The following is a 19,998-nucleotide window of genomic DNA, read 5'->3' on the forward strand; positions in this document are numbered from 1 at the left end:
TTGAGACAGGGTCTCCCTGTAGCCCCAGCTGTCCTGGAACTCACTATGTAGACCAGGCTGTCCTTGAACTCATAGAGATCCACCTGCCTCTGCCTCTGGAGTGCTGCGGATTAAAGGTGTGCGCCACCACACCCAGCCCTGAGGCAAGGTTTTTAAAACACAAGTTTCCATGGAATTCATCAATAATATGTTTCTGTAAATCTTCCTATATATGAAAACTATGAATTTGGTGCCTTAAAATGAGAATTTTAGTGTTGGTATTGACCATTCTATATAGATGTCACAAGGGGCTGTGGAAATGGCTAAGTGGATTGGAGGGCTTGCTGTGCACATAAAAAGCAGAGCATGGTGGCAAGTGCCTGTAATCCCACATCTGTGTGGTAGAAATAGGCAGATCTGGCCAGCAAGTCTAGCCAATCAGTGAGCTTCAGTTTCAGTGAGACACCTTATCTCAAATACTAGGTGGAGGGGCTAGAGAGATATCAGTGGGTATGAGTGCCTGCTGTGCAAACAGGAAGGCCTGAATTCTCATCCTACCACCCACAAAAAAACAAAACAAAACAAAATAAAAGTTGGACATGGCCACAGGCCCCAGGAACCTGAATTCTGGAGGTGGGAGGCAAGGGTTAGGGAAAGATTGCTGGGGCTTAGACCTGTCTGAAAGGAATAAGCCAGAGAGTGACAGCAAGATACCCCATGTCCTATTTTGTCTGGCCTCCAAAAGTATACACACAAACGTGCACACCTACACCATACACACCTCACACACAAAACTTAAAAAAAATGTGGAGAATGGTAGAGGAAGATGTCCTCTAGCTTACACACACATGCATGTCAATGACCTGGGCTGGGGGACCACTTTCAGGAAAATATAACCCACATTTCACCTGTTCTGCATAGTCATGGGCTTCCCCTCAAGCAGACTTTGACTCACCAACAGCACTAGCACTATTCTCCCAAAGTTTCACTTCGCAGGTAACAATCACACTTCCCTTAGTTTTCACTGTGAAAAAAGCTTCAGGGTGTTCTGTGGTGTTCTTTGTCACTTTCTATCTGCCTGCCTGGGTCTTGGACTTCACTTGTGTACATTGGTGACTATCAAAAGTGGAGCAGAGTAGCGAGCTTCCTTGTACTGTTATGTAACCCCCCCAAACTCTGCAATATTCCTGATGGGGCATGTTGCCCACATGAACTATGTTCAGACAGAAAAAAAGAACTATATAAAAGGTTATAACTTATAAGCTATTATCTCCCTAAACCATATCCAAGACACAATCATTTCACAAACTTTCAACTTATACTGACAACTACCTGATGGGAAGAACCATCTAGAATGCACTTAATCTAAGAGACAAAGGCCAATGCATCCTCCTCTACCCCGCATGGCAGACTGCCAGGTATCCCTTAAGTATCTACCTTTTTTTTTTTTTTTTTTAATTTAACCACACATGGCTAAGTTAATCTAACAGCACATGGCTAAACTAGATTTGCCAGGCCCCCCTGCAGCTGGATTTGGTCATACAGCTAAGTTCTAGGCAATGTAATGCATGGAAAACAGATGTAAAACTTGTCATTGGCCTTTAAAGAGAAGAGCCTGGCACCTTTGCCCCCCTTTAGTCCATAAGGTTAGGAAGCCTGTGATATGCTAGCAAGGCAACTAAGCCCAAGGGTCAGCGCAACACCGTGTCTCCCATCCAGCACTTAAGAGTCGCAAAGTGAAGTGGGGTCCCTGGAAGACTAAGGGAAACCAAAAACACCAAAGTCTTGTAAGAACAAAAGTTAAAGCAAGAACTCACTGATTTGTTAGGTCAATTATTCAAGGTCTGTACCTACTTCTAGTACACTCCCAAACTATTTTGCCTTCTGAGGTTAGTATCAGTAAGTGTTCCTAAACGTGGCTGTCCCCAAGAACCAACCAACCTGGAAGACTTTAAATTAGGGGGTAGGGCAGCAGTGGAATCCACTTTTAAGCTGCCCTGCACCCACTGTCAGGTGATTCTGAAGGAGCCAACAGGTCTGGAAGCTGTTGGAGACTCATGGGAAATCCAGGGGTGAATTCCTTTTGGCACTTTCAACCCTTCTGGCTCCCCAGGAGCTATAAACCCTACAAAATCTATCACAGTGATTGTTCTGAATCGGCTTTCCCCTGCTTCTCCACACCAGCCCCCTGCCCAACCTACATTCCTATTGTCTGAATTCATACTTTACCCTGAGTTTCTCTGAGCCCCCAGAATTCCTTGACTGTCTCCCATGGCAGCACCTAGGACACTCAGTATTTTAAAAAATTCCTCCCAGAATGCAATGCTGTGGATTTGAGATGGGTTAAAGACTGGCAAGGAGAAACTATGGCACCGTCTGCCAAAAGATCACATTAACTTCTATATTTTAGAAGCCAAGGAACCAAAAATCTCCATCCCAGATGAAGCGGCCATATAGAGCAGGCACAGAACTCAGCAGTTTCCCTCTGTGTCCAAGTCCCTAGTGGAGAGTGGGCTCTAGTATCTGCCAGTGACCCCACCCCAGAAGGGAGGACCTTGTGCTAGACCTGCCTTCACTACTCCTCACTGCTGCCCTTCTACACTCTAGCTGCAGTCACCATTCAGGATAAATTTAACCCAAATGGAAAACCCATTTCCATTCAGGGGGCTATAAACATCAGGCTCCTTTGAACAAATTCAGCATTAACAATCCTGTTCAACCTAGTGATGGGAATCAGTCTTTACCAGGTGTCCTGGTCATAACCTCTGCTTTCTAGCTTTCCAGAGACCCACTTTCTACACAGGTGTCTCATCCACCAGGATTTGTTCCCTCAATTTGAGTGTGGCACGCCATGAACACTGTCAGATCAATGACTGCAAAAAATCAACTTGGTATTTTCCTTGTCACTAGGACTGTCCTCCACTTCCAGGCCCTTCTTCAGCCTTGGTCTGTGTACTTCCTTCCTTCAGCTGCTTGCCTCCACAGCCTTCTTGATGGTGAATAATCCCAGTGCCTCCCCCAGACACAAAGTGGCCTTCACAGGCAGCTGCAACCATCCTCTCAAACCCTGTCACAGTTCCCACACTCCAGGCCCCACAGGCCACTAGCATCCCTGGGCCCTTCTACCTTCCTGCCTCTATACTTACTGTTTCTTCAGATTCTCCCAACAACCAGCCTCTTTCTTTGTTAAAACTGCTATTCAGCCTTTAACACTCAGCTCATGTGACACTTCTGTGAGACCTTCCCAAATTCTGAAGCAAATTGTTCTAAACTGAGTTCAATTTTTTTTTTTTTTACCATAGATCTATTCATTAGACAAATGCTTACACAGCCCTTATTGCAGGAATTTAGTTTCTGGCATGTCATCTCTCCCATCAGACCAAGCTCATGCAGGTGGTGACTGCTACTGATTCACCTCTATATGGACATTCCTGCCACTTAATAGGCTGAACATACACCAGTGAATGAAGCAGGTAACTGGACAAGGCCTGGAGAGGGGAGCTTGAAAACAGGAGTGTCTGTTTCCTCATATGTACCAAGAAGTTGGACAAGATACTCTTTGTATATCTACTGAAGATTTACTAGACACTGAAGGTTGAGTCTGGCTGGTTGCTAAAATCAGTGAATGAAACATAACTTGGACCTAGGTAGAATACAGATACAGGGTGGAAATCCATTTGGAAACAACTGCCTTTCAAATGAGAGCGACTTTATGAAATTGCATCGCATCCCCCAATGCAATAACTGCACATAACTGATTGCTGTCTTACGGCTTATTTAGAAAATACACTTTGACTTATTTGGATTATAAATCAGAATCCAGGTTTAGAGTCAACTTTGAACCTGTCGCAATGTATTCTGATGAGATGCTGAAAGACCCCTGACTTCAGTAAGAGTTTAAAAAAAAAACGGTTTGAAAAAGACACCAACTGGTGATTATGTAACATTTCCTCATTTTCACTCTAACACCTAAAGCGTGCAGTATTTCACCTCAGAAACATGTTCAAGCCAACACCAGACAATGGCGTACATTCAGGCACAACTGAACGGACAAAAGGGAGACTTCCAAGCAGTGTGCCAGGTTTGTGGGATCCAGAATTCATTTTACATCTTCATTTCCTAGCAAGCAAGTAATCCGACTTACTCTTCTCCTTATGTCTCCAAAACTTAGCAGAGTGCCAGCACTCAAGAAAGTTTTCTTGAGCCAAGATGGCTTAATGTTTACAAAAACCTGAGGTGGGTAGTGTGCATATTAAACCCATTAAACCCCAGAGGAACAGGCTGATAGCTCGAGACCTGCCCGAGTTCCGGAGTTAATGCTCTGAGTTACACCCGCCCCCAGACGAGGCCGAGGACTTAGCCCTTCGCAGAGCCCGGTCACCGGGCCGCAGCCGTGGACATCGGGCGGCGCTACCTGGAGCACGCAGGCCGACTGCAGCAGACACGCGCCCAGGTCCTCCTTCACGCCCGCGCACGCGCCGCCCTCCGGCTTGTCCTCGTAATAGCGGGGCATGACCGCGTCCACCGCGCTCAGCTCCTAAACCGCAGGGCCCAGCGCGAGCCACGCCCACTGACAAGGGAACCGGAAGAAACCTGCAACAACTTCCGGCAAACCTACAGACTTCAGGTCAGAGGGCGAGTCCTGGGGGTCGACGCATGTGCGGCGGAAGTAGGCACTCCTGACGCAAATAGTGAGCGCCGCAGATACCGGCTATATAGCGGGAAGGGAAGTCGCCCCAGAGGTGGCGGAAGTGGGCGCTCGTGACGTAAACACCGGGCGCCGCGGGTGCCGGCTACGTAGCGGGAAGGGAAGTCGCCCCGGCGGCTGCTGGGCTCGGCTGTGGAACGGAGGCAGCGGCGTGGCCCGGCCCGGGCGAAGCAGCACCGGGCTTCAGGGAAGGGCTGCTCGGCCCACGCGTGCTCGCACTAGTGCTGAGGGCCGTTTCATCTGGCCGCGGGCGCCCCAGCGGCTGGCTGCTCGAGCCGAGGCCCGCGGTGTAGCTGCCGAGTACAAACAAGGACACCTGTTTACATTGGGATCGCAGGAACGGGAACAGCTTTTTAGTCTAACAGGTCTGGAATTTTGCACGGGGCACACACATCCAGAAAGCTTTCGTTGCTTGTTCGTAATTCAAATGTAGCTGGGCATTCTGAATTCTTAGTCTTTAAATTTGGCAGGGGTCTGCAGCCCCTGGGTAATGGAGAGCTGCTGGTTGGGCGGGGCGCCGTGGTGTCCTGCGAGCTGGAGGGAGGCTGCCCGAAGAGTGGAGCGGTAACCTGCGCACACTTGGCTTCCGACTGGTTGGACTGGACTCTCGATGCTGTCGTTCTGCTTAACGATTGTGGGAGTAAACAGTGGGCGGGGATAGAATTTGTTTTCCTATCGAACCAGGAGCTTGCTGGTCATCGCTGATAGACCTGAGTGAATGAGCCTGTGTATTTAACCTTTTCACTACCTTGCTTTCAAATACCATCTCCCACCCCCTTTTTTTTTTTTTCAGTTAAAGCGTGATCCGTTAAGAATACGGAATTTTTGAGCTTGAATTCCAGTCTTGGTTCCATGTTCGTGAGGTCATTTCACTTCCCTGTGCCTCTCTCCTCGCCTTCCGTTGGCAGTAGCTACCTGGTAGGGCTGCCTGAGGCTTGAGTGAGGTGAAATGTGGGAAACCATGGACTCTGGATAAGTCTTTAAGCGACACAGAAGGGTACTGTCCGCGGTACAGTCCTTCATGGAACTGCAATCAACAGTTCTCCAGTCCCTTAAGCCCTAGAACCAAGTCCACTGCTTCTGTCCCCTAACCCTTTTGAAAGGTGCAGCAGAAGGCGTAATAACTCTGAAGAGGGGTGTTAGTAGCTTTCTTCAGGTTACATGTAAGAAATGTTTTTATTCCATCTAGGAAGATGTTACCAAGTACTTCAGTGAGTTCTTCGATGCTGGGGAATGGAGTCTTGAACTCCCGGGATGCAGCAAGACATACAGCTGGAGCGAAACGCTACAAATACCTCCGAAGGCTTTTTCGTTTTCGGCAGATGGACTTTGAGTTTGCTGCGTGGCAGATGCTCTACCTGTTCACTTCCCCACAGAGGGTTTATAGAAACTTTCATTACCGGAAGCAGACAAAGGATCAGTGGGCCAGAGATGACCCAGCTTTCTTGGTCCTGTTAAGTATTTGGCTCTGTGGTGAGTGTCAGTTTACCAGCACTGTAATTGAAGAACAAATTGGGTATTTGAAATTAAACATCATTGGAGTCTCTTTTGTGATGATGTACTTTGGGCCAAAATTTGGGGATATTTGAGGCTCTTTTTTTTCTGAAATCTTAAAATCTGACAGGAAAGAAAGTTAAGTTTCTTCGTAGTTCTAAGGGCTGAGCACAGATACCAGAGTAAACTGTTAAACTGGAACCTTGAAAAACAGGGAACAGGGTTTACTCCATGGTTTTTGTTGTTTTGTGGTGCTAGGGATTGAACCCCAGGGCTTCATATGCATGATAAATTTGCAGCTACTTTTTTCCTTTTTGAGACAGGCTGGGCTGACCTTGAATTCAAGATCCTTTTAACTCAGCATCACACCTATTTACTCCCCTCCCCATTTTTTTTTTTTTTTCCTTAACTACTGTAAATCAGTACTCAAATGCTATGAAAAGGAATGTCCGGATTTGAAATTACATTTCATAGGCCAGTCTCTGAGACTGAGGTTTTTTTTTGTTTTGTGTTTTTGTAGTACTAGGGTTAGAAACCACTAGGCAAGTGCTCTATCACAAAACTATTCCCCCCACCCCCAGCGTCACAGTTTTAAAAATACTTATTTGAACTTGGAAACTATTTTTTTAAGTTCTCCAATATGTAATGAAAGATTCCCAGTCATCCATAGGGTACTGAAGTACATAGGTGTTTTCACCTTTAAGTGGACTTGAAACATGTTGTGTCCTCTCAAAATGCTGTTCTGAATGTTTCACAAGTCATGGTAAACTGGTGTGGCGGGGTCCTCGTTTGCCTGCATTCGAACATGATACACAGTTCTACATCAGTTGCATTTAATACATCTTTTGGGTTTTGTTTCAGTGTTGGTCCTCCAGTACACTGAGGGTATCTAGATGTCAGGGACTGTGTCCTGTACCCCTACAAGCTAGCAGTGACTCCTTTAAATCTTATTTCAGTGTCCACTATAGGATTTGGCTTTGTGCTGGACATGGGATTTTTTGAGACAATAAAGCTGCTCCTGTGGGTCGTATTCATAGATTGTGTTGGTGTTGGCCTCTTGATATCAACTTTAATGTGGTAAGTACCATAACTTGGTTTTTTTCATATACTATGTGCCTGTTTGCTTGCTTCAGAGGTACAAAAGCCAGTGGAAATTGAAACGAAGATGTATTAAGTGAAGTGGTCAGATTGACTGCCAAGGTTGCTATAACTTGTCCTCCTGTACTATAGCAGAAAATACTCTAATGGATGCTCAGTATTGTCAGTATAGCAAATCATACAATGATTATATCATGTTAAAACATTCCTGATTTTGCAAAACATTGCATATTTAGCCAACTCTGCTTATATCTGATTAGCACTGTTTGCTGCATGTCAGTGGAGACCACTTCTAAATGCATACATGTTCTGCAGTGCTTACATCCATTTAAATTTAGAGGGCCTTATTTATAGAGGACTTTCATGGAATCTAACTTTGAGTCTTTGACATTAAGTGTGTTTGAAAAAAGGATTTTTTTTTTTTTTTTTTTTTTTTTTTTTTTTTTTTGACAGGGTCTCCCTTGGGTCAATCTGGCACCTTTCCTGCTGAAAATAAAACACAAAAGTTTTCTTGAAAAGGCTCTTAGTCTGATTTTACCAAAAGTAGTTACTGAGTATAAATCTGGTGTTTGTTGCATTGCTTCTCTCACAAAATGCTCCTATTTTTGGCTGGCTGGGTCCCTGACATCTAGATGCCCACAGTGTCCTGGAGGACAGATATTGGTGCATGTGGCAAGTGGCAAGATGAGGCAAGATGGCCATTGTATATCAGAAAGCCTGATGAATCATTTTAATCTCAGATGTAGGTTTAAATAGCAGCAATCACTTATGTAACTTAGTCTCTTATAAAATGGAGTTGTTTTGTCAGATGTTTTATGAGATAGTGGTGATAGGTGCTTGACAACAGCAGTTAAGTGTTCAATATATGGTAGCATTAATATTCTAAAAAAAAAATTCCAAACTATGACCTCTGGTGATACAAACCTCTTATTTTCCTTTGTAACTTCTGACTAATAAAGTACAGGTTTTGTGTGTACTAGGTAGTTAATAAATGCCATTATGTACCCTTAATCTAAATTTCTAAAATCTGGCCCAAGATTAATACTGATAATGTAAATCAAATACTCATTATCAAGTAACTCATGGGGAAAAAATATACAAAGCGTTCAAAGTACAGTTTTTAGCAAGCTTTTTGCCATGAATGCAGTGTTTCTGGTTGACCATAAAAAACAAGGCTTCCTGGAAGTGAGCACTTTTAGTATGTGTCTTGTATCATAGTTTAGTTAACTACAAAAAGACTCAGTATGCTATTTGTGAGAACACGTGTATCGTGAACATTGTGAGCAGCTGGAAGTAGAAACGATTACAAGTAATTATGACCATCCCAGAGGTGCTGAGGGAACCCGCATGAGTCCATGTTTTGGGGAAGTGTGAGAGCACTGATTCCTGGTGTCAGGATTTGTAAGTGCCGAGGCATCAGTGTATGCAGCAGCATGCTAGGTCTGAGAGCAGATGACAGCAAATAGCTAGGACAAAATAAGACTAGGAAATAGCCTTCATGAAATTCAGAAAAATAGGAACTTCACCTCCATCTGCAAGTGTGGGTTGGAGAGTAGAAGAAAAGGGCATTGGAGACTTAGAAATAAGAACATCGTGTTCCACTCATACTGTAGGAAAGGTCTTCCATGGAAGTGAAGGCATATAGAAGTAAGAAAATTGGGTGCAGTTGCAGGGGCTCACCTGAGGGAAGGGGATGCCCACAATAGTTTGGTGGTACTAGGAGGAGAGGAGGATTCGAGAGCCTCCCGTAATAACAGGATGTGAAGGATTGCAAATAAGTGGCCTGGAAGTTTGGTTCTTAGGAGACTTGGTGGCAGGCAGGTGCTGGTGAAGCATTCTTTGTTGGTCATGCTGAGTTCAGGGAGCTGGTGGAATGTTTACTAGAAAGGAAGGCCTGTGAACCCTGAGGTGGTAGACTTGAAACCTGGAGCAAAACCTGGAGCCAACCAGTCTGTCTCAAGATTTGGGCATCCTAGAAGGGAAGGGAGAAGCCAGTTGCCTTTGAGATCTCTAGGAAGTGTTGTACATCCCATTTAGGGAAGAAGCCGAGGGACTGGAGCAGCAGGGAAGTGATAACACAAAGGGACCTCTGGGGAGTGAGCTGTGTGCTACATAAAACTTTAAAATTTTACAATTCAGGGAGTTCCCTGATGATTTGTGTATATAATGTAATTATAAGGTTATTATATTATATACACAGTGTTGAAGGTAATTAGCATTTCCATCTTAAACTTTTAGTTTTTTTGGTATTGGGAACCTTTGAACTTCTCGTTCTTTGTAGAATGTGTAGTGCCCTTCCTTCTGTGCTGTGCACATTGACGCTGCTCCCGACTCTGCTCTGATACCCGCAGTCCAGTCTCCACCATTCCCACTTAGCTTCTAGTGACCATTACTCACTTTCTGCTACTGTGACATCATTTCTTTATCATTCACGTGTGGATTTGTCTTTCGGTACCTGGCTTATTTCACTTATTCTGTAAAATATTAGTGGCACATGTTCTTGGCTAAAACAGGCAATGTTTTGGTAGTCCCAGTTTGTCCCAGTGAAACACTCTTTATGTTGACTTTTTGATAACTAAGTGTAGGACTGTTTATTTTACTCTTCTGTGTTTATTTATGTTACAGATTTTTTTGTATGTTATTCATGTTGAAGGCAGGGTTTTTCACTGCAGTCCAGACTAGCCTGTATCATTCTGTGTAGCCAAAGCTGGCTTTAAACTCACAATCTCCTGCCTCAGCCTTCCAAGTACTGGAATTAGAAGCATGTGCCACAGTACTTGGCCCTCTTTTCTGTATCTCTTTATGTAGCAAGAGGATTTTATTAATTATATCCTTGAATTAAAATACAATGACATAGGCTGGCAAGATGGCTCAGCAGGGAAAGGTGCTGCTTGCTTCTGAGCCTGATGACCCAAGTTTAATCCCCAGAGTCTACCTGGTGGAAGAAGAGAACCGACTTCCCAAAAATGGTTTGTTGAATTTCCACAGGTGTTTAGAGTACAAATGATACTTGTTTTTTCATTGAGGATCTACTTTCTCTTATCTGGATATTATACTTTTTCATTCATTCATCATTTAACTGAATTCGTGGGTCAAATTGTAGAACATTGACATAAGTTTGAGTAATTGTTCTTATGTCTGGATATACCTAACTCATCCCTTTGTAGTGTTTCCTCCTTTCCCTATTCTTTTAACGGTAAAGGAAATTGGCACAAGTCTTGGCATTGATTGTTTACTGAGGGATTTGTTTGCTTTTGGTCATGTCATCTGGGTCCATGGCTTTAAATATCATCTATACACTGATGAGTTTATCTGTCCAGGTTGGACCTCTCCTATAAACTGCAAGCTTTATCTACAGCTTACTCCATGTCAGTAAGCACATATGACATAGCTGACCCAAATTCAAAGTCCTACACTCTTTTCATCCTTGGAACTACCCTTGGGGCACCAATCCCATCTTCATTAATGGCAGTCTGCCTTCCATTTGTTCAGGGAAAATCCTTGGCTCTAACTTCAACTAGAGTGTTGTATACCTCATCACCTCCACTGCTACCTGACTAGTGACATGGTCCTGTCATCTCCTCACCTTCCATTTAGGAGTCTCTTGTCCTTGGAGTCTGTTCTTGGGTTGCCTACCAGGGAGACCCTGTCAGAACATTTCGATCAGACACATCTTAAAACTTCACAGTGGCTTCGCTTCACCAGAGAAAAAGATGTCATAATGTAGTCACAGGCACCAGAAGACCAGCTCCGTTTCCTCTCTCTGCTTACATCACTGGATCTTACCCACTCCTCAGATGGGCCAGGCCCCATCACTGCCCCTGGGACTTTACCCAAGTGTTACTCCATGTCCGTCAGATTTTAAACTGAACCTCAGGTTTGTAGTCTCTGCCATTTTTCATAGTACCATTGTCAGTCTCTCCCACCAGATGGAAGGTAGAGACATTTGTCTGTTTCATTCATTGCTCTATCTCTAGATCTTAGGTAACTGGTGACATTTAGAAAGGTAGTCAGCACTGACAGAACTTATTTTATTATTTTGTACATAAATTTTCATTTTGCTCTTCAGGTTCATCTCAAACAAGTATTTAGTGAAACGCCAGAGCAGAGACTATGATGTGGAGTGGGGCTATGCCTTTGACGTGCACCTGAATGCATTTTATCCACTCCTAGTCATTTTGCATTTTATCCAGCTCTTTTTCATCAACCGTAAGTTTTGCTTGTTTCTCAAATGCTACCAGAGGCCTCGTTGCTTGCTTCCATGCACTCACTCCTATTTCTTCTAACAGATGTTATCCTCACAGACACATTTATTGGATACTTAGTTGGAAATACCTTATGGTTGATTGCAGTTGGCTATTATATCTATGTAACCTTCCTGGGATACAGTGGTAAGTAATATTAACGTTTTGGTTCATTGAAAGCAGGGCGGGGGGAAAGATCTAACAGTAGACTTATAGTGTAACCCTACAGAGTACTGACAGTGTATTGGGTATTTATTTAAAAGGATTACCCCATATAATCTTCATAATCATACAAGTGTGCCTATTTCCCATTTTTCAAATGAGATTTAGGCACAGATTAATTTATTGTCGTACAACTAGAAAGTTGCATAGCTGGTGTATATTTGTCATTTCAAGGAGCCATGTTAAATCATTTCCAAGTTACAGACGGATTCCTTGACTCTCTCTTCTCTCTCTTGTATTAGGTTCCAACTTACTAACTGTAGGATAGAGTGAGAAAGGGGATGGACTGAAGTTGTTTAAAACCTTTTGCAGCATACCTTTTCCTTATTTCAGTTTTTGTGATCACAGTGGTTCTGTAGATGATCCTAGATCAAGCTCTGTGTTTACTGACCCCAGGATATTCGTCATTTATGTTGAGAAATGATCTCAGACTGGGGATGTGGTTCAGGTTTGGCTCAGTAGAGAACCTGTCTATCGTGTGCAAGATCTGTGTTCGTTTCCCACCACCACCAAAAAAACCTCAAAAATCTTACTAAAATCCTCTTCTTCCAACTGCCTTGTTTGGAGAGATATTTCTAGTTCAGGAGAGAGGTTCGTGGCTTCTTTAATCATGTCTCTAGTGAATTTTCACTTATCTTTGAGGGTTTTAAGTTGTGGTCCATGTCACACTGCAGCACTGTGGGTTCAACAAGTAGACTTTTGAAGGCTCCCCTGCCTGCAGAACTGTTTGAGGTTAGCAGTCTGTTTAGGAATTGCCTGTATGAAAACTGTTTAGGTCAGAATACATGGGCAGAGTCTCACTAAGCAGTAAGCAAGAAACATAGTATTTATGTTTCAGAGCCTTAGCTCTTTTCCAAAGCTTGGGATTCTAGTTGAGATCACAGCTTCTCATTGGAGCATGGTGATATTTGCACTGGAAAAGCTCAAATGGGTAAAAGTTGGTTTTCCTTATAATGTCATCAGTCTCTGTATGAATGAAAATCCCATAATGAAGTCCTTCACGTTGTGTGCTAAGGTGGAAAGTAAGATAAGATAGACAAGGCCTCTGGAGTTCACTGACTTAGGAGCTGTGGCATTTGTTCCTCCACTGAAGCAGTCCCCTAAATGAGAGAGATTATAGTTCTACCACAGTGTTGCATTACAGGTACAAAATATGTGCTCCTTTGGAATGTGTACATGTTCATATTCCTTATTTTTAAAGTGCATTTGGATTTTTTTCCAGCATTGCCATTTTTGAAAAACACAGTAATTCTTCTCTATCCGTTTGCACCCCTCATTCTGCTGTATGCGCTCTCGCTAGCGCTGGGATGGAACTTCACCCACGCTCTGTGTTCCTTCTACAAGTACAGAGTGAAATGAAGAGAAAAGCAACAGTGTTCTAGCTTAACTGTCAGGGTTAGGGAAGGACAGTTTCTTGTAAAGTTTGTAAATGAAGTATCTTTATAGATATCCTAAAGATGTAAAGTTTACAAATTTGAGGTGATATTAACATTATTATCTAGCACATTCCTTAAAATTAAATGTACATTTCTATAATAAATATTTTTAAACTAAAGCATGAGTTTTATTTGTTGGCATTATTCGCATACAAAGCTATATATAAAAATACAAAGGGCCCAGGGAAATATAAAACTATTTTTAATATGGAGAATGTGGGAAGGTTCCCTCCCTGTTGCTGGTAGGTTGTATAGTTTATAAAAATTCAAAATTCTTGTGTATGAGTGTTTTACCTGCATACATGTGTGTGCAATGTCCACAGAGGCCAGAAGAGGGAGTCAGATCCCCTGGAACTGGAGTTGCAGACAGCTGCCATATGGGTGCTGAGAACTGACCCAAGGTCCTCTCTGTAAGAGCAGCCAGTGCTTTTAACTGCTGAGCCGTTTTTTTTTGTTTTGTTTTGTGTTTTTTTTTTCTTTAAGCTTTTAAGACAGTTTTACTGGAATTTAAAGAAAATAATCCTTAAGGCTGCCCTTAGGAGGAGAATAGGGGGTAGAGCCATAAAGCCAAGCCAGTTTAGAGCTGACATGGAGGTGGATGTGGCAGACTAGCAGCCACATGGTGGGGAATTTCAAAGAAAGTATAAGAAAGCCCATAATGTTGGGGTAGCCCAAAGTGTTTTAGAAAAGAGGGTTCATGTTTTTAAAGAAAAGTTAAGCTGACTTACAGAGAGCTATGTACATGTCTGTGCCCCTGTCCAAAGTGCTGCCCTGGTCTATATCATTTTTAATGATCTCTGTTATCACAAGCCACAGACACCCCTTCAGAAGCATGTTTAGGTTTCTATGTGGCTCACACAGGAGCCCCTGTCCATGAGGCCCTGATGTCATTAACATGCAAAGCACAGCCCCAGCAGGCTACTCTGATTTGAGAAGTGCGTGTGTATAAAGTGAGCTACATAAATATTGATAACCACTGTCTTAACAGAATTATTCATTAACTTTCTAACTGAAAAATGGATCAAGTAAAGGCCATTGTAATAAGCTAAGCAAAGTAAATACTGTGCACTCATTCAGTTTCACCCAGTTTTATTAGAAGGAATCTTGATTCAACATGGCTTTTCAAACTTCTTTATTTCAAATACACATGGACGATTGTAGCACAGAGAAACAGTGATGAAAGGCACAGTCAACAGGACCAGTTATTAGGGTTTCAATTATAGCAGCAAACAAAAATAAATAATCTTCCTTTAAAAATCCATCAGGTACCTAAAATATTACTGCAGAGATTAACTGTTCAACCCATGAAGACATTGTAAGGAAAATATGTACTATACATTTAAGAAAAAAAAATCGGGGTACAACCTAGCAAAGAAGATTCTTCAGGCAGCTTGCAGAAGGATGCTCCCAGAAATATCCCCAAAGGCACAGAGCACCTTTCCAAAGGAAGTGCTCTGAGACACGGGTTTTTCACTCTAGAAGAGATACATAATTGAGCAGCTTACCAGACTTGCCTTTCTTAGAAGAAAACATTCTGTCCACACTGAGATGGAGCACATCCAGTCTGCTGGCAGTGCATCTACAGGACTATCCACAGCAGCCACTCTTAAGGCTCAGGGAGTACATCTTCAGAAGGTGCTGTCACCAAGTTAGAGGAAACACTGAGCATTTCAGAGAAAGAATGGAATGCTGATCAAGCTAAAGAACCTTTGATTCCAGGGCAACAACTAGGAGCAGGGGACAAACCGCCTCTGTGATGTCCTAGAGTATTCAGCTTTTCCTGACAAATACAAACAACACTTGCCTTTAGCACACTGTCAGCACCTGTGTTAGCAGCTGAAGTGGCACTTGGAGCAAATGTTTCCTTCACTCAGGTCACTGATGGGGACAGTGTTGTATTCACCACATTGCTGGACAGCCAACTTCTCACCTGCTAGCTCCATCACAGTGCACAGACCAGAAGGGGGTGCATCAGGAAAGGAACTCATTTAGCTAGTGATGGTGTAGGGCACAGGTAACAAAGTCCTTGGTTTGCTTGCTTTTTATAACACTGCTGTAATCTTTTTAGCATTGTATGCTTACATGCATTAAATAAAGCATACTAGTTATCATAGCACATCTGTTAAGACTAATAAATTTTCACAACTATCTGTTTAAATTTTACAAGCTACAAATGCTGCATAGCTTGGAAATCCCTTTTCCCTAAAGGGCTGAACTGGGTTGATGTCTTACAACACAAAGATGACTGACACAAGGTTGTGATCTGACAGTGTTAAACCTCTAAGTTCCTTTCCTTTAGTTCTGTTTGTCTTATTCCAAGGCTATGGCAGGATGGTTTTTTTAAAAAACCACAAAGGTAAATGAATAAACCAAAATAAAAATGAGGTGCATTAGCAGTTAAAGCCTTGGAAGCAGAGGTATTTTGGAAAACATTCTAACTATAAAAATCTGGTTGACATATTGGGTTTGAGCTGTGTTCGCTACTGAATGTTTTGATAAGAATTTAATTGATTAACATTAAATCTGTCATAGAGTAATCTATCAGGCCTGTCTAACCTGTGACCCAGGATAGCAATGAACAGCACAACACAAAATTGTAAGCTTATGTAAAACTTTTTTTTTGGTCTTTTTTGAGACAGGGCCTCCCTGTAGCCCCAGCTGTCCTAGAACTCGCTACGTAGACCAGGCTGGCCTTGAACTCATGGAGATCCACCTGCCTCTGCCTCCCGAGTGCTGGGATTAAAGGTGTGCACCACCACGCCCGGCATTTAAATGCTGTTTGTCAGAACAGCAATTAAAACATCAGGCAAATAAAATTTCCCCTCAGTTTTCTTTAAACATTCATTCTGCCTTTGTTCATTCCCACACTGAAAACATTTTTAAAATTAAATTATTTTCCTTTTTTTTTTCTTTTTGGTAACTGGATTGTGTTTCTCAAGCATGAATTTTGCAGATGATAATGTTAACGTTGAGCTGTCAGAAGGTTGGACAGGCCTGTGAGTACATAAAGGCAGAAACTTGTTTTCTTAACATCTGATTGAAAATGCCATTGTTCATCATTCTTTCAAATACTTCTGGCAGGCCCAAGGCAGTCCATCTAATTCAGTATAATTTAGCCTCATCTTGGAGAAAAAAGATTATTTATATTCCTATTCCTATAATCTCATTTTAGCAATTGCTTTACAGAACATTACTAAAGTAATAAAACTTTTTGCCAGTAAACTTCCAGCAGAAACTTTGGGATCTCTGACACAGAGCATCCTAGATGAGACCCAGGAAAATGACTTGCTAGTAAAGACTTTATCCTTGTGTTTATCAAGAAACATCCAGCAAGCCAAGTGTGACCACAAATACCTTTAATCCCAGCTCTTCAGAGCTGAGGCAGGATGAGTCACTGAGAGATCGAGGCCAACCTGGATGGTCTATACAGCGAGTTCCAGACCAACTGGGGCTACATAGTGAGATGCTGTCTCAAAATAACAAAACAAAACAGAACTCAACAAGTCAGGCATGGTGGCACACACCAGCACTTGGGAGGCTGAAGGACGAAGGCCACAAGTTCAAGGCCAGCCTGGAATATAAAACCCTGTCTAAAAAGAAGAAAAAATAGAAACAAGAGAAAGAAGAAACTAAACTACTATAGGCAATAAGATCTGAAGATGTCTCAGAACTCTGAAGTTCTTTTCCTGTTGTTTCATTATAAATCACCGCAAATCTAGCCACTTATTATCTCACTGTTCTGTATGTCAGAAGTCTGGACATGCTTAACCGAGCTGTCTGGGCAGGGTCTCATTTACAAAGCTGCAATGAACTTGTCTGCCAGGCTGGCCTCTCATCTGGAGACTGTCCATTTCCAACCTGGTGGATGAGCATAGGAACTCTGGTCCCATGGCAGAAAGGCTGCAGTTCCAGTTTACTTGGCTGGTGACCAAAGCCTCCGATCCTTAAGGCCACCTGCAGCTCTTCTTAAGCAGCCCCTTCCATTTAAGCCAGCAATGGTGTTTGGAGTCCTCTTCCTGGTTTCAGAGTTCTACCAGCCTGAGGAAATTGCTTTTAAATGGCTCACAAAATTGGATTAGTCAACCCCAGATAATCTCCCTTTGGCTGTATAACATAACATAATCATGTATCATTGTCACAGTTCCATCCACAATGTTGGGGGGGCATTATACAAGGTCATAGGAAGATCATACCACAAGTACACACTGCTGTTAACTGGAACGATCTCTCTGAACAGGCTTTTTTCCACATAAACTTCTTTGAGGGAAAGCACTGTTGGGAGATAACTTTATTTTCCATCATTATGAAAGATTAAAAAGAAGCCTAGTCTACAACTTTCCCAATGGCTTTTGAAATCAGTGCACCTGCTAATCTTTTACCTGATACCAATGATTCCAAAAGCTGTACAATAAATACCGTTGTTCAAATACACCTCTAAGGGATGCATACAAACATGTGTCTAGCCTACACACTAGATCATCCACTTGCATTAACATTTTTTTGGAGCTTTTCAGTCAACACCTTTGTCTATAGGATATGGTGCAATGCATGCTGAGGAAAGTACATGATACTGACAGAGCCAGGTAATTCTGGCTCTCGCAGGCCTGGAATTAGGTCTACAACTTGCTCTTCTCACCCCAAATACTCATCTTCATCTGCATTATAATGTAATCATGGTTCTGCTTTCAGTCATTCAGCAGAATGGATTACTTCTTTCTAAAATGTTCACATTTTGCTCTGTTGACACAGTACTGGATGACAGTACCGTCCACAGTGAAGGAAATGTTCTCTATTTCTGGTGTCCAAGGCTGCTAGTGCATGCAGAACTAAACTTTTCCCTTTATTTCAACAGCCTCCTTAGGCTTTGTGGTTGCTGTAGAGCCAGCATTGCTCAAGAACCTAGCTTATCTTAGATGCCCACCAGATGCCAACTTGCCGTATTTTTAAAATATAATTAGTCTTACCATTTGACACTTTTCCTATTCACTATCTGGGTAAAACTGGTTTGGTGGCCTCTCAAGGAACAGTGTGGACTTCAAGTTCTGGGCACTCTAGCTGCATCTCCAACCTTCACCCTCGCACCACCCTCCAGGGCTCACTACAACTTGTTTGGGGAAAGCATGGGTGCATCTGATTGTCTAGCACTGGATGAGGCACAAAGAAGGGAGCAACTAACACTGAGGTCAGATGAGCACCTGCTGTGGTGGAAGACAGAAGTAGAGCCGGCCTCGGGACTCTAGGTGTGTGAGAGACGATACATGCCACAAACAAAACTAGACATAGTATGTGTCTGCATGACAGGGATGGCAAGCAGACAGCTGAGAGAGGGAAAAGTGGGAAACTGGGCTGTGAATCAACACACCCAGATGCCAGTGGGGCCTGGGCTAGAAGGATTCCTAGGAGCAAGAGACAAGACTAAAGCTTGGGGGGAAGAATGTGCAAGAAGGTCCATGCATGGGCCATGAAAGAAGCCATAACATGGCAGCAGGTGCAGCAGTGCCTTCTATTCAAAGTGTGGCCTTCCTAAAGTCACAGATGGCTCCCAAGGAACCAGAGACCTAAACCCTCTGGAGTTGCCTTCTGTTACCCCATTGCTTGAGCAGTAATTTAGTGTGTGAAGACAGCGCCAAAGCTCTATTTTAAAAAAAGGTGGGGGGCTTCCTCTTCCAAAGGAATTTGCTTGTGGGCAATGGGCTGAGGAAATTAGAGAAGAAAATAGTAAATGAGAGGATAATCTTAAGAAACCCCAATAAAAATTTCAGCTGAACTTTGACACCAGTGCCCTACATCCACCAGTGCTTCCTTACCCTTTCCCTGTTGTAACACTGCACAGAAAATGCTGTTTAGTGCTCTCTGTCCCATTCCACTGGGCAACCAGTAAAGCTCCTCCAGGCTGGAGGCCACCAGCTAGAACCTCCCCCAGCTGGGCCTCCACATCTGCAGCCCCTGGATTGTCAGAGAAGACGAACTGCTGTTGAACAGACCTGATTGTTTAAAGTACTTTTGTAAAGACTACTGCTGAAGCTGATAATATTCTTTGTGAATACTCACAGCAGTATTTGGAATTGCAAATTCAGGATATATAAACACTCTATGGATACAGCATTTACTTACAAGTTCATGATACGTAATAAATAGAAGAAATCATTCTAGCAAAATGTACATCTGCTACAGTTACCTGTTACCAAACCCCAATATTACAGTTTTGTTTTTCTTTAAAATTATACCCATTATGACTCATACAACAGCATTACCTAGAAAACATTGTCAAAACGCCAGAAATGAGCACAGCTGTAAAATGATCATTAAGAAAAGAGACAGTGCATCTAACTCATGAATAAAGACAGATTAAAAAGGAAAGGAGTTTCATCTCCCACACCGGAAGAGACATGATGCACACAGTGTGTAGAGACTCAGCTTGAGGGCCTCACACCCTGGACACTGAAGCTCATCACACTGATTTTCTGTGACTACACACCATACACAGTACAGTAAAAGAACCCCCTAGAGGACATTGGTCTTTTAAAATCTTGGCTTCAAGGAATGACAAATGCCTTTCAAAATATTTTGTTTAGAATTGCTGTGATTATAAAAGTACTTCAAGTTAAGAAACCCATCTAGAACCGATATGGAATGGCAGTGCGTTTGAAAAATGGCATTGATTCTATAATGTCTGCATCTCCAAAGGAAATTATAGAAAGAACTTAAAAAAAGCAAGGTAACTGGTTCTTCAAAAAAAGTATCGGTTCAAAAGTTTACTGCACAAAAATATGTACTTCTTAAGTGTTTCTAATAAATTAACTCCATAACATTTTAT

General features: G+C 42.7%; 2 protein-coding genes across 4 annotated transcripts in view; one reads left to right on the top strand and one right to left on the bottom strand.

The window, feature by feature from the left end:
* Positions 1–4,579, bottom strand: part of LOC103744155 (cytochrome c oxidase assembly factor 5) — a 7,977-nt gene extending 3,398 nt beyond the window's left edge. The window contains exon 1 of the mRNA XM_008845845.3: positions 4,394–4,579. Coding sequence (XP_008844067.1) covers positions 4,394–4,492 — 99 coding nt within the window. The 5' untranslated portion in view covers positions 4,493–4,579. The remainder of the gene's footprint in view (positions 1–4,393) is intronic.
* Positions 4,580–4,734: 155 nt separating this feature from the next.
* Unc50 (unc-50 inner nuclear membrane RNA binding protein) lies at positions 4,735–19,947 on the top strand. Of its 3 annotated transcripts, none has more exons than XM_029569775.1 (6): positions 4,735–5,052; positions 5,877–6,160; positions 7,138–7,258; positions 11,349–11,488; positions 11,569–11,670; positions 19,757–19,947. In XM_029569775.1, exons 2-6 carry the CDS (start codon positions 5,881–5,883, stop codon positions 19,765–19,767), a joined length of 654 nt encoding a protein of 217 aa, XP_029425635.1. In that variant the 5' UTR covers positions 4,735–5,052; positions 5,877–5,880; the 3' UTR covers positions 19,768–19,947. The 3 variants fall into 3 exon arrangements, with proteins under 3 accessions (XP_029425635.1, XP_029425634.1, XP_008844068.1); XM_029569774.1 differs by lacking the exon at positions 19,757–19,947 and adding an exon at positions 12,968–13,300 and having other exon boundaries at positions 5,881–6,160; XM_008845846.3 differs by lacking the exon at positions 19,757–19,947 and adding an exon at positions 12,968–13,300 and having other exon boundaries at positions 4,736–5,052.
* Positions 19,948–19,998: the final 51 nt, after the last annotated feature.

The sequence above is a fragment of the Nannospalax galili genome, unplaced genomic scaffold (assembly GCF_000622305.1).
Source record: "Nannospalax galili isolate Female #2095 unplaced genomic scaffold, S.galili_v1.0 scaffold182, whole genome shotgun sequence".
NCBI lineage: Eukaryota > Metazoa > Chordata > Mammalia > Rodentia > Spalacidae > Nannospalax > Nannospalax galili.

Excerpts from the sequence above, each read along its gene's own strand:
- Unc50 (XM_029569774.1), top strand. The coding sequence starts at position 5,881 with ATGTTACCAAGTACTTCAGTGAGTTCTTCGATGCTGGGGAATGGAGTC. Across the intron at positions 6,161-7,137 it reads GTTAAGTATTTGGCTCTGTG|TGTCCACTATAGGATTTGGC; the intron begins GTGAGTGTCAGT and ends ATCTTATTTCAG. Across the intron at positions 7,259-11,348 it reads TTGATATCAACTTTAATGTG|GTTCATCTCAAACAAGTATT; the intron begins GTAAGTACCATA and ends TTTGCTCTTCAG.